Source organism: Alosa alosa, chromosome 6 (genome assembly GCF_017589495.1).
Source record: "Alosa alosa isolate M-15738 ecotype Scorff River chromosome 6, AALO_Geno_1.1, whole genome shotgun sequence".
Taxonomy (NCBI): Eukaryota; Metazoa; Chordata; class Actinopteri; order Clupeiformes; family Clupeidae; genus Alosa; species Alosa alosa.
In genome coordinates, this window is record NC_063194.1 from 14,262,621 (window position 1) to 14,276,730 (window position 14,110).

Below are 14,110 nucleotides of genomic sequence, written 5' to 3' on the forward strand. Positions count from 1 at the left end.
ATGGTGAGTGGACCAAGGGAGAGAGGGGGGTTGTTTACTGGGGACGAGATGTCACCACATCACAGAGGGCTCATTTCCAAAAGAACACACACACTCATAAAATAAACACCTTAGCTGCACCGTTGCTACGGAAGAGCATCTCTAATTCATCCTGTTTATGTTAAATAGATAATCATAAAAGCAGAATGATAATGTAATGATAATGTGTTTTTGGATAAGTGACTTGTTTTATGGGCTCAAGTTAAAGCTTTCCTCTTCTGAATTCCATATTGTCCCTGCTGTCTTCCTGCTCTTCATGCCTCTGACTGTTATTCTGCCCATTTTCTCCTCCTTTCTTCTGGTCTCTGTCTCTCTCTCTTTTTCAACCTCCATGACAGTGTCTCACTGTCTGCATCAGAGCAAGCTGGAGCACAGCTCCCAGGCTCTGGACAACGCCATCTCCCTCTCTGTCACCTCCAACCCCGAGGACTGCCCCCAGTGCTCCGCCGCACTGTCACTCAGGGAAGGGGAGGGAGCCATGGGCGACTCGGCCAATGGGGAGGACGAGGAGGGGGCACTGGAGGAGACGGACAGGGAGGAGAACCACTTAGACGAGAGGAAGGAGGACGACACAAGGCCCAAGCGGCGGGCCAAGAGGAGGTCCTGCCTGGGCTTCTGCAAGCACGTGTGGGACGAGATGCGGGTCAGGCTGTGGAGTATAGTGGAGAGCAAGTACTTCAACAGGGGGATCATGATCGCCATCCTCATCAACACCATCAGCATGGGCATCGAGCACCACAACCAGGTACACATATCTCAGGGCGAGTCACACTCTTTAGAGAAAATCCACAGCTTGGCTTGTACTTTATGCTGAAATTTGAATTGTGATGTCAAAAACTCTGTGACATTTTTAAAAATGTAATCATATAATATAATGTTCTGGTTGTGAGTTCCCACTACTTACAGTCATTTATCAGTTTGAGTAACTGGGTTGTTAGGGCTTAATTAGGGAACATTTTGAAAAGGCCAGCCCCACCCTATAAAGTCTGTCAAGTGTTTGGAAAAGGCCTCACTTGCACACTAAAATGTAATCTTCAGCTTGGCAGAGGAGAAAAATATCTGCACTACATCGGGGAAAAAAATAAAGTTTGTAGCAACATAACACATTGCTTTTTTTTCCCCACTCAGCCGGAGATAGTGTGAACCTTTTAACAGAGCTCTGTTTTCTGCATTTCTTCTGGATAGCTTTCCCATGATTCATTGCACAGTCAGCACTCAGCTGCTCTGACAAAAGAGTATATTTTAATCACTCTGAAAAAAAAAGCATACAGCCAAAATCTCTTCAGAGGGCTGTTTGCGTGGGTTTGTCTTTTGGAGAGATGTTGCAACTGAACTTCCTTTGCAATTGCAGATGCTCATTCTGGTGCACATTTTGGCACATCCTTCTCCTCCTCCTCCTCCTCCTCCACCTTCTTGCTCCCCTCTTTCTGTCTCTCATCCACCCCCTCACTCCATCGTTGCCTGCAGAGGAGCCTGTTCTCTCATCTCTGAAGACTCTAAAAATAACAGAGCGCAAGAAAAAGCACAGAGAGAGAAAGAGAGAGAGTTAGAGAGAGAGAGATACAAAACACAAAACAGAATTATTGGGCTGCCATTACACAGCAGTTTTAGCTCATTGCACGTGCAGAAGGGCTCTCAAAGACTTATCAAATGTTCTCTCTCGCTGTCTGAGATATGTCACATGCCTCTGCTATACGTAGACATAATGCAAGCACAGACCACAGACAGACTCGTGTGCACATGCACGCACGCACGCACACACACACACACACACACACACACACACACACACACACACACACACACACTCAAACAATATATAAGAATACATTTAGATATAGTTCGGCTGGTTTTTGCATGATGCATTGGTAAGTGTGCATATTTTGCATAAGACCAGTTTTTACTGTGATTATAATTTTTAATTTCTGAGTCATCACAGCTTCATAACGTAGGTTTGTGAAATCGCTGCCTTGGTGCCACATCTCCTGAATTAGCACTGATCACATTTTGAAGGGCAATGAAGTGCTGTAAGCATAATGAAACCACCTGTGACTATATTAATATTTTTACCTTTAAATCACTCGTGTACTTGAAACCTGGAAATAAAAAAAAAATGTTCTCAAAGAGAATAAGATTGTTAGCATGCTGTCTTTATAGTTTACTGTTTCGGTTCAATTTTATTCGATTCATTTCACTTTAGTAATATCCACAATGTTACAGTGCTTGAACTGAAGAGGGAGTTAGCAAAGAATACCGATATGATTTTGAGGCAAGCAGGTGTATGCGCCCTTGTGTAAGTGTGTATACATGCTTGACAGTAGATCAAAGCAAATGCTGTATCTTGTGTAGCCCCACACTCATTCATTTTTCAGAGACATCTCCCAGAGGAAAGCAGAGGAAGCGACGAACAAGCAAACAGGTTGGAGAAAGAGTCAGGGCAAGCTGCACAATATGACATATTGGAAGAGAGACTTAAAAGATAGGGTTCAGTGCAACAGTGCTGCATGATAGAGGAAGGACATCCACTCCAGGAGGGTTGAGGGGGATAAGTTTGTCATTATGAACCCTGATGGCTCTGTCAATATCCCGGTGCTTTAAATGGCATTGCTTGTGTGCTCACCGTCACTGATATACACGGCTAGTCTTGCATTTCAGTGGAAGTGGTTTGGTGGTTTTGTTTTCATTTGTCCTTTCTTTTTTTATTTTCTCAGGGTTTGTCAATGGAGTGGTATTGATCTTAGTCTGAGGTGCCTGACAGTCCGAGAAATAGACAGGGGGCTGGAGAAAGTGAAAGAGAGAGAGAGAGCGAGATAGAGAGGATATTGTAATGGAGAGAGGGTTAGTCTTCATGTATCCAACCATACTGTTTGACTTTCACATGTTCATGTGTTCAGGTATAGACCCACTTAGCATGGCTCCAGGCTGGTGAGATATACGATCCAACTGCAGGTATAGATAGCCATGAAAAATGCACTTTGTGTTAACTTTATTCCTCTTGTGCTCTTGAACTTGCTCCATAGCCCAGCTCTTCCTTCTTCCCCATGCCCTGTGTACTATGCTGTTTTAAAATTATATAAGAGACATGACCTTAGTTTCGTTAGTCCCTCAGGGATCAATCTGCAGACCGCCACTGTTTTGTTTGCCACATGAGTTCAGTGTAGGTGGCATGTAGTTCTACCTGTAATTCCCCTAGAGACATAAAATGGAGAGACACAGCAATGTTTCTCCCTTTTATCTACTGGCAGAGTACACTGAAAGAGTGGAGTGTAGAGTTTTGCTCTGCTAATAAGAGTAAACACACTAGGTAGCAGCTATACTGCTGGTTCACTTTCTATCTGACCACCTTTTAGATACAGTTCTATACCTGGTGTTCAGTACATGAAAAGTAAAGAACAAAAGTACCAAAGTAGGAAAGAAATGAAACTAATCTAACTGAAGCATTTCTCACTCCTTCCTTCTCACACATGATCAAGGTTTTCACTCTTTCACTTTAACCATCCCTCCATGATTTTATGTCTGCTGTTACGAAGTGAGCCTAATCTATCCTAACGGGGGCTGTATCTCTCTTTTTTAGCCTGATGAGCTGACCAATGTCCTGGAGATCTGCAACATAGTCTTCACCAGCATGTTTACCTTGGAGATGATTCTGAAGCTGACTGCTTTTGGGTTCTTTGAATACCTGCGTAACCCGTACAACATCTTTGATGGCATCATTGTCATAATTAGGTTAGTTTAAACACCACATCGTGTTTCTCTCTCCCTCCCTCTCTCTCTCTTTCTTCTCAAACTTTTTTTTGTGACTTATTCCCTCTTTGTAGTGTGTGTGAGATCATCGGTCAGGCGGACGGTGGTCTGTCTGTGCTGCGGACCTTCCGTCTGCTGCGTGTGATCAAGTTGGTGCGCTTCATGCCCGCCCTGCGCAGACAGTTGGTGGTGCTCATGAAGACCATGGACAACGTGGCCACCTTCTGCATGCTGCTCATGCTGTTCATCTTCATCTTCAGGTAAACAAGAGTTCAAGTGAGAATGTGTGAGTAGACTAGCTCTATCCCCTGTGAAGAAGTCCTCTTACATACACACAACATATACACACACTACAAACAAATGCACACTTGCACTTTTGCAAAGACATAAACACATATGTGTACATGCACACACTACCATAGCCACATTAAGATATGCACATACATGCATACACACTCACCATCATAAGACACACAAGCTTTTACACACACACACACACACACACACACACACACACACACACACACACACACGCACACATACACATTTTTGTCGCTTGATGACTCTCATTCCTCTTCATTACTCTCTCCGCATCACTTGGACTTAATCACCGGGCAGGTTGGGCAGTTATGCACACTTAGGCAGCATGGATGTGTATCTGTTAACTGAGTCACCAGGGGAGGCCTCATGGCTCCAGGGCAAAGTGTGTATATATCTCTTAGTGTGTGTGTGAGTGTGTGTGTGTGTGTGTGTGTGTGTGTGTGTGTGTGTGTGTGTGTGAGAGAGTGTGTGTGTGTGTGTGTGAGAGTGTGTGTGTGTTTGTGTGTGTGTGTGTGTGTGTGAGAGTTTGTGTGTGTGTGTGTGTGTGTGTGTGTGTGTGTGTGTGTGTGAATGTGTGTGTGTGTGTGTGTGTGTGTGTGTGTGTGTGTGCGTTTGCCGGGGTGGGTGCATCTGTGTGGCGCTATGTTGGCCCAGCACAGCGGTAAGGTGCAGAGTGAGATTGATGGAGAGCAGTGCAGTAAGTAGGCGTCCCCCAGAGCCCCCAGCAGCAGCAGCAGCAGCAGCCCGCAGGCCCTGCCAGCCCAGCCCAGCCCAGCCCAGAGACAGATGGAGCGGCCGTCGCGATTGAGTGCATTAGCGCACGCCTCCTATTTGTCAGTGCCGCTCACGTTTAGCATGCTCAGGCACCTTCAAAAGCCCACTACACATACACACCCACACATATGCACACACACACCCACACACACTATTGTACACACATACATGTATGCACACACACACATCCACACACACACACACACACACACACACACACACACACACACACACACACACACATACTGTATGTACACATATACACACACACACTATTGCACACACACATGCACACACACACACACACAAACACACACACACATACACACACACACACACACACCTTCCCCAACCCCTCTCCTCTCCCCTCCTCTTGGTGCCATTTCTCTCCCCATCTCCTCACTCTGCTGAAATTTACTACCCTTCATCTCGAAACAATACCCTTGATTTATGTCGCTTAAATGGATACAGTTGTCGCAGAGTCGCAGTCCCCGCCACTGCCGCCAGCTAGTGCAGGCCGGTCTCTTTTACGAGACAGGAAGGATTGCTGCAGTGAGCTGAGAGAGAGAGAGAGAGAGAGAGAGACTGCTCAGGGCTTTTTTGGAGCATTGCTGGGAAATTAATGATTAATGGTCATAGTGCGTTCTCAGTGCGCCCACCCCTCACCCATGCACTAGTGGCACGGTGGGGGTGTTTATGTTACAGATAGTGGGCAGAAAAATGACATGATCGCTTGGATACAATAAGCAGGGAAACTGTAACATTCCTCTCTCTCTCTCTCTCTCTCTCTTTCTCTTGCCTCTCTCTCTCTCTCTCTCTCTCTCTCTCTCTCTCTCTTTCTCTTGCCTCACTCTCTCCCACAATAAATATGATTCGTAAGCAATCTATACCAATAGCACATGACTGGCATGCATGTATGTTATCATTGAGATAAAGCTTCATGACCCAGTTATGTTCCTTTGTCTTCCTCTGTTTGCATTGCTGGTGATTTGACAACATGAAGCATGGCTGAAAATAAATGAGAAAATATTGTGTTGTCTTTCAGTTGTGTCAACTTGAGAGGGATTTTAGCATTCTTAAAATAACAGCTTTTGTTTGTTGTCTTTCACTTGGCCCATTCCCCCTTGAGTGTAGCATCTCTAATCCAGCGCTCAGTTCCTTGCCTCAGAAGTGTTTAGTGATTTAGTGCCTCTTGTCATTGTGGTTTTCTTTTCTTTTTTTCCACCTTAGATTATTATTTTTTTTGCTCAGGACATGTTTAGTTGTTTTCTTTGATTAATTATTTTTTTTAATGTGTCCGTCAGGCCCGGATCTAGGCTGCTCAGATTGGGGGGGCAAATAGAAATTTGGGGTGGGCACAATGAATACCTGCTGTTTCTTCTGATATATGGTTTGTCATGTGTTCAGGAAAAATTTGTGAAGTATTCCACCAAGACCGACCGCTGGATAGCCATAGGAGATGGGCGCAGAATGTAACATGAATAAATTAAAGTTACTTTTCTTGCGAACCGTTTACCACAACAACTTGCGGCTAACATCGTTTAAAAGCTGAGAAAAAGCTCTTTCGTGTGATGTGATGCATGTAATATCTGTGTGAAGAGTAGGCTATCGGGAGTAGGCTAGTTCAGCAAAGGGTGGATTTGGACGCACTTTCTTTCTTGCCGTGCACTGTCACATTCTCCACTGCGTATAGGCTAAATTAATTTGTCTTGTGAATGCTAAGCTTAATTTGACAGGCCATAGGCTAAATAAAAATCGCTAGTCGGATGCAAGGCAGAATATAGAAAGAAAGGGGCACAAGGCCACAGTGGCCTGTGAACCTCCGATTTTCAAAGGGACGCGGCCAACGCAAGGGGCAACGACGTGGCCACCGTAAAATTCCCACCCTGCTTATAACACAGTTAAGGAATGATGTTAACAAACTAACTGGCTAGATCACCTTAGAAAGCTAACGTGCATATTAGCTAAAAAGCAAGCCATATACAAAACGAGAATAATACAAACACTAGCACTACAGTTAAAGGTTTTTATTTAAACCAGCAACAATAATCTATATTAAATCTAGTAGCCTATAACCTTTATGGAAATATAGCTAAGCCCTCTCTACTGAAGTATGAAACAGCAAGTAATGCACACAGTGTGGAATGGTAGGGGAACCCTGCTACTCCGATGTTTATACTATCCAACCAGCAAATCAGCACCCTCGAAATTCAGACGGGACGAATTAGAAAAGTGTGATTGGCAGATTCAATAGCTGTATTGAAAATATTTGGGGGGGCATTGCCCCTCCCAGCCCTATTCTAGATCCATTCATGGTGTCCGTATAGTTTGTTAGTTGGATTTTGTAAGGGGGAAAAAAGGGATGTTTCTTTTGGTTGATGCAGCATTCAGTCTTTATTCCATTTCTGATACTTTTTGTCACGACGTCTCTGTGCTATCTTCCCTCCCCTCCTGCAGTATCCTGGGTATGCACATCTTCGGCTGTAAGTTCAGTCTGAAGACGGAGGCCGGGGACACGGTCCCCGACAGGAAGAACTTCGACTCCCTGCTCTGGGCCATAGTGACCGTGTTTCAGGTGAGGTGCCACTTCACCTGCCATTATTATGCACAGCGGCACCCAGACACTAACGTCCAGCGTGAATGCAAACCCAAGTGCCTTTGTAATTACGGTGTCAGTGGAAACATATCAAGGGCATTGGGCTGGAGGGAGGGAGGGAGAGGATCAGACAATTTTCACATTTACAGTAATAGTTCTGAGTGTGCCTGTCTGTGTGTATGTTGCATTCATATTTGTGTGTGTGTGTATGATTCCTGTGATTATTGTGCATAAGCATTGTACTTGCATACAGTACCTCTCTAATACCTCTGTGTGTGTGTGTGTGTGTGTGTGTGTGCGTTAAGATCCTGACCCAGGAGGACTGGAACATGGTGCTGTACAACGGCATGGCCTCCACATCTCCGCTGGCCGCCCTCTACTTCGTGGCACTCATGACCTTCGGCAACTACGTGCTCTTCAACCTGCTGGTGGCCATCCTGGTGGAGGGCTTCCAGGCCGAGGTAAGGCCCAAGGGTGGACACCACGGAGCGGATTACTGCGTGCAAATCTGCATTTTTTTTGGCCATGGCAGAAGAGCAAGTCACTGTCTGCCTGGAGAAGTCTCTCATAAACGGTTTAGGGAGAGGCAAGCTTTCTGTGAGAGATTCTAATGTTGTTGGCTGCCATGGTTGGCTCTAGTATAAGAAATATTATACATTCACACAGACTCCAAAAATATCTAAGGGTGGGTGTTTCTTTTCTGCTTAAAGCAGTGATTTCTACAGGTGTGCCATAAACAGGTCTGTGGGTGAATGAATATGTGTCAGTGATATAGTAACAGACCCGGCAAGTGAGGCGCGTATTATTCAGACAGAATAACTGCCCAGAGCTGTTCTCTGGTCTCCTGGGGCTTCCAGCAAAATAGGCTTTTGGGGAGGGTGTGTGTGTGTGTGTGTGTGTGTGCGTGCGTGTGTGTTTGCGTGTGTGTGTGTGTGTGTGTGTGTGTGTGTGTGTGTGTGTGTGCACAGGCTGACCCTGTTCGGTAAAGCACATTTGTCTTACGTGCACTGATTTTCTATTCGTTTTTACCTGAAACAGGGAGATGCCAATCGCTCCTACTCCGACGACGACCGATCCTCCTGCAATTTCGACGAGACTGACAAACAGAAGGATCCCCTCCAGCTTTCAGGTTAGCAGATGTGGTGTGTGTGTGTGTGTGTGTGTGTGTGTCTGTGTGTGTGTGTGTGTGTGTGTGTGTGTGTGTGAAAACAAACAGACCATGCACACTTCTACTCCCCAGGTGCATGAGTCACAAAGCATTCATGAAGAGTTACAAAAAATTCACATTGTTATAAGTCTATATAGTAATTTATACATACTTACTGTTGCACTCATAAAGTGGTACAGTATGATGTATCATAACAGAATTAATAATGCATCTTGATAATGGCACTGATGACATCTTTGTTGTCTTAAACTCTATGGGCTCTATGGAGCGTTTTCAGTATAGGGCTTATACTACAACATTGTACATACATTCATGTGTGCAGTCAAATGAATACATTTGTTTATAATGCTTTATGTATATTGGATTTAAGTAAAATGTTGCCAACTTGAACATGGCTCACCGGATGCTAATCGATGGTGTTTTCAGACACCACCTCCCTTCACACCTGTGCTGGCTTGCTCTGTGGGGGTTGATTGCAAATTATGGTTCTGAATGTTGTGTGTGTGTGTCTCCGCTGACCCAAATATCACTCCGGAATAAGCCCACAAAAACAAAGACACACTCTCTAAGGGAAAACACACTTTTTTTATTTGAGCAGCAACATTTGAAACAGTTTCATCTCATTATACGGTACAAGGAGTTGGCCAGCTGTGGAAATTCATGCCTCAGAAGTTTTTGTAAAGTATATAAGCGTGATGCACTGAATAATGTATGCGCGCGTAGAGTCTCTCCCGCTGACTCAAGACAAACTTACAAGCTCACACAAGTTGTAGCGCGGCCTGTCGAGAAAGGCTTAGATGAAGCAACGAACGAACAAGGACATCAAATTTTAAACAGAACAGAGGTGGTCGGTGCCATTTTCTTAATTTCACCCCATAAAGGCGGGATCGCTCTCGTTCTCTCTGTTCCTCTCGGTCTCTCTGTTTCACGACTCAAGCTGTGTTCACATCTGTACAGCAGCGCCGGGTGACATGGCACAGCGTGCCAAAAATAAAAAAAATATAAAAGCTTGCTGCGGTTCTCTGCCTCCCTCAGATCCAAAAATCTGCACCCTCACTCCAAACGGGCATCTGGACCTGGCGCCGTCCCCGGCCACTGTGGGGCTGTTCCCGGCCGAGCAGCTCACCTTTGCCCTGGGCCCCCGCAAGAGCAGCGTCAGCTCACTGGGTCGGACCGGCCTGGAACAAAGGCCGCTGGTAAGTGCGGGCTGCTTCTGTTGGTGGTTGGGTGGTTACATTTCAAGTTCCTGTTCTCATAGTGTAGGTTCTTATGCAGTGTGACAAAGGACAGAGTTAACAGAAAGCAGGGTGAATGACCACCCCCTAAAATCAATGTTCCGAATGAAGTGCCAAGAGTATCAAGTTCGGGATAGTTGGTCCATTGTGGATGTTTGTGAGTTAAATGTTACATGCAGTATTGTTTGGTACATGTAACAAGGATGATGTGAAGGCTAGACTATCCATGAACTAAACCTCTATTTTCACATAGAATTCCTCTTGCCCACACCAACCTTTGCATGTCTTTCTCTGTCATATTCCATACTGCGCTGGCATTTAAACCCACTTTAATTTTCCCCTTTTCCCAGTGTCCAGGACGCGGCTCTCTGTACCACACCTGGGGCCGGCCCCTGCCCCAGACGTTGTGGCACCGCCGCTCCAGCTGGAACAGCCTGGGCCGCCCCACCCGGGCGCTCGGGGTGGGTCTTGGCGGCGGTGGAGGTGGTGGTGGTGGGGGAGGGGGCAGCCTACGGCTTCGCGGCCCCCCTCAGTCCTACCTGGCCGAGCAGGAGTCCCTGCTGTCGCCTCCGCCCCTCCACCTGCCCCCGCACCTCCTCTCCCGGCACCTCTACCCACGCCGCGAGCGCCGCGCCTACTCCCTGGAGCTGCCCGAGCTGCTGCAGGTGCCCCCGGGGCTGACCGGAGGGCCGCTGCTGCCCCTGCCCCCGCTGCACGCTCGCGTGCCGCGCAAGAAGAGCTTCTCGGAGGGCGTGGCCATCGAGCACCAGGACTGCAATGGCAAGACGCCGCTGTCGGCCCAGCAAAGGCTTCTCACAGAAGTCTATCCCCAGGTCAACACGCGCAAGGACAGGGAGGACCTCGATGACGAGCTGGACTATGTGAGTCTAAAGGGCCTATTGTTTAATGCGTACCAAACCTAGAGACAGAACAGGGGTTCTGTTGCTCATCTTCCAGGACAAGCTGAAGTTCCCAGTGAACACGTTTGCTGAACCAGCTATACTGTATAACCTACATCTGAATGAATAGGAATTTATGCATTTACTGTATGCATAATATAGATTTACACTATGATTTTTGAACATTGGCTAGATGTTTTGGCTCTGTTAAGGAATGACTTCTGGTTGTACTTGTGGTTGTTATGTTAGTTAGCAGATGGATGCTCTACGTGGAACAAATATGTCACTAAATAATTTAACGACTCACCGTTGCTCACCATGGTTAATGGCTAACACATTTCATGTTTTATGGCCCAGGAGCACAGATTGAGGTAGTAGACTTTGATTGCTCTGTGGATTCTGATCATGTAGCATTGATTGTGTAAATACATGCTGCTCCTCTGAGCATTGCAGCGTTTAGCAAAAAGTGCTGTGGTGTAGTTGCCTACCAGCCATTTGGAAACTCTTCAGCATTTTCCCAGGGAGTTTCAATGAAAGAAACCCAAGCCGAAAACCATGCCACCAAACAATGGCAGATGGTAGTGGGCTATCTGATTTTAATTTACAGCTCTCACGTTGTGTGAGCAATTAAGAAAAGAATTAGCACATTTCCGCAGGGACATGGAAGTCCATTGGAAAAGGAGGTAAAAATTATTGTGAGCCATCGTTTTAACCCACGGACAGATTTAGAGTCTCATAAATTATTTTAAAAGGAAATCAATCACAGTGGGGGCCATGTTTGGATTCAGTGCAGGTAGCAGGTGTTTTGCTCACTCTGTCTAGCGCCGAGATAATGGGTTCTTTCTGTAATGTGAATGGGTGCAGATTTCATATGAGCTTAACGGGGGGCTTTGATGTGTTCTCGGCGTGCTATTTGATGTGTTGAAACAGACATTTTTGAACCAGGACCTTTTTGTTGTTGCAACTGATGGATGTATGAATCGAGGTGGATCAATGGATGATTGACTTTCTCCCCATACCGTACAGAGTTTGTGTTTCCGGATCCAGAAGATGATCGAGGTGTACCGGCCCGAGTGGTGTGAGGCTCGGGAGGACTGGTCCATCTACCTCTTCTCCCCCCGGAACAGGCGAGTCCCCATTCTCCTTCCCATCATGACTTCTGCTCTCCAGTAGTTATGATACAAATGTGCTTGAAGATCACATGGCAGTTACTCTGCACTCTGGTTAACGAATCAGGTACATTTGGTAGATGCCAAATCAGGTTTTTCTTTTATCCTCCATCCCCTGAGGATAGCTGCACTAGGAGAGGAGTACAAATTCATATCTAGATTCCTAATTTGATGTGGACTGAGTGAGAAAAAAATAAAATCATCCACTTGGAGAAGCAATAACAGCTTGGAAGATCAGGATCACCTGGCCAGAAGTCTCAGAGTCTCTTTCTCAACACACAAGACACAGGAAAGAAAGGGTAGTGACATGCCCAGTGAAGCAGCTGAGTCCATAGGATTAGCTGCAGCTATTTGCCTATAGCCCCAGCTGTTCAGCGTAGCATCTCAGAGCCAATGAGCTTGTCAGTAAAAAAGCAAACAAGCTGATAGACCATCTGCACATAGTCCAGTCAAGGTATTTCATTGGGGGGAGGAGGTGGGGGCAGCCTTGCTACCCTTCTTTGGTACCCTGCTACCCTGATCAATGGTAGGAAGAGGTTGTTTGGGGCGGGGGGTGGTGGTGGGTGATTAAGGCATTGATCTGTGTCAGTTCAGCTCTCCTGTGATGGTTTTTGTCAACACGCAGAGTACACAAACAGCACAGATGATATATAAAGTTAGCAGTGTGTAGTTTCCCTTTTTTAATTACAGACATCTACCAGGATGGCTGTCAGAGGCTTTAAGAGTGTTCTGGCATGATTTAGATGTGGGGGGCATAAGAAGTGAAGAGGAGTAAAGAATTGTGATATTTCCCATGGACTACTGTATGTGTGTTCCAATCCAAATGCTCAATACTAAATGGCCCTTCTGTGATATTTCCCATGGACTACTGTATGTGTGTTCCAATCCAAATGCTCAATACTAAATTGCCCTTCTGTGATATTTCCCATGGACTACTGTGTGTGTGTTCCAATCCAAATGCTCAATACTAAATGGCCCTTCTGTGATATTTCCCATGGACTACTGTGTGTGTGTTCCAATCCAAATGCTCAATACTAAATGGCCCTTCTGTGATATTTCCCATGGACTACTGTGTGTGTGTTCCAATCCAAATGCTCAATACTAAATGGCCCTTCTGTGATATTTCCCATGGACTACTGTATGTGTGTTCCAATCCAAATGCTCAATACTAAATGGCCCTTCTGTGATATTTCCCATGGACTACTGTATGTGTGTTCCAATCCAAATGCTCAATACTAAATGGCCCTTCTGTGATATTTCCCATGGACTACTGTATGTGTGTTCCAATCCAAATGCTCAATACTAAATTGCCCTTCTGTGTTCTTCCCCTTCCCTCCTTCCTGCTCTGCCCTCTCCCCTTGTCCTTGTCCTCCGCCTCTCTACAGGTTCAGGCAGATGTGTCAGTCCATCATAGCGCACAAGCTGTTTGACTATGTGGTTCTGGCCTTCATCTTCTCAAACTGCATCACGGTGGCCCTGGAGAGACCAAAGATTCTCCAGGGCAGTCTGGTGAGTGCAGCCTGCAAAGGGTAGCCCAAAGGGTCAAATCAGACCAGGCCAGGTCAGACGTGCGTACTACATCCACTGGACACAAAGAGCCGGGGACAGTATAACACAAACTACTGCTGGGAATATAGTGGTCAGCAGGAAGTCTGCAGATTTATCTCTGTATGTTGCAGCCTATTACAGGATCTCAAGCAAACGACAAAGAAAATTGTGCTTTATTTAAACCAAAACTAGATGTTCCGCATAGCGGTACAAAATATGACCGCCGCTCAGTCCTGTACATCCGTTCCGTGAAAATAAATCACACTTCAATTTGTCTCCATATTTTACTCCATCCCCCACTCTTGAAACTTTTGTGTATGCTTGTTTGGCATGCCTGAGTGTGTGTGTGCGGCTGCACAGAAAGTAGCCTACTGGTGCTGAAAAGGTGAATAGATTGTAGAATAGCCAAAGAAGATGTAGCATTGTTATAAAACCTTTAAAATCTCTAAACAATCACAAGTAGGGCAGTTCATCACAGTTCATCCATTGCAACTGGATTGATGAAAGGTCACTTACACCTGTAGGCTACATTGTATTTGGGAAAAGCAAAAGGTATCAGCATAATGTTATTTATTTATTTATTTATTTATTTATTTATAAACAAAAACATCTGTCAG

The 14,110-nt window shown here is 45.6% G+C and overlaps 1 protein-coding gene across 3 annotated transcripts in view; it reads left to right on the forward strand.

The window, feature by feature from the left end:
- Window positions 1-14,110, forward strand: part of LOC125295565 (voltage-dependent T-type calcium channel subunit alpha-1I-like) — a 171,731-nt gene that overhangs the window by 117,281 nt on the left and 40,340 nt on the right. For all 3 annotated transcript variants that reach the window (XM_048244882.1, XM_048244883.1, XM_048244884.1), the window contains 11 exons: window positions 1-3; window positions 378-784; window positions 3,614-3,765; window positions 3,858-4,043; window positions 7,336-7,453; window positions 7,780-7,935; window positions 8,513-8,603; window positions 9,678-9,838; window positions 10,228-10,758; window positions 11,803-11,903; window positions 13,331-13,454. The exon at window positions 1-3 is cut by the window's left edge and continues 340 nt beyond it. In XM_048244882.1, coding sequence (XP_048100839.1) covers window positions 1-3; window positions 378-784; window positions 3,614-3,765; window positions 3,858-4,043; window positions 7,336-7,453; window positions 7,780-7,935; window positions 8,513-8,603; window positions 9,678-9,838; window positions 10,228-10,758; window positions 11,803-11,903; window positions 13,331-13,454 — 2,030 coding nt within the window. The remainder of the gene's footprint in view (window positions 4-377; window positions 785-3,613; window positions 3,766-3,857; window positions 4,044-7,335; window positions 7,454-7,779; window positions 7,936-8,512; window positions 8,604-9,677; window positions 9,839-10,227; window positions 10,759-11,802; window positions 11,904-13,330; window positions 13,455-14,110) is intronic.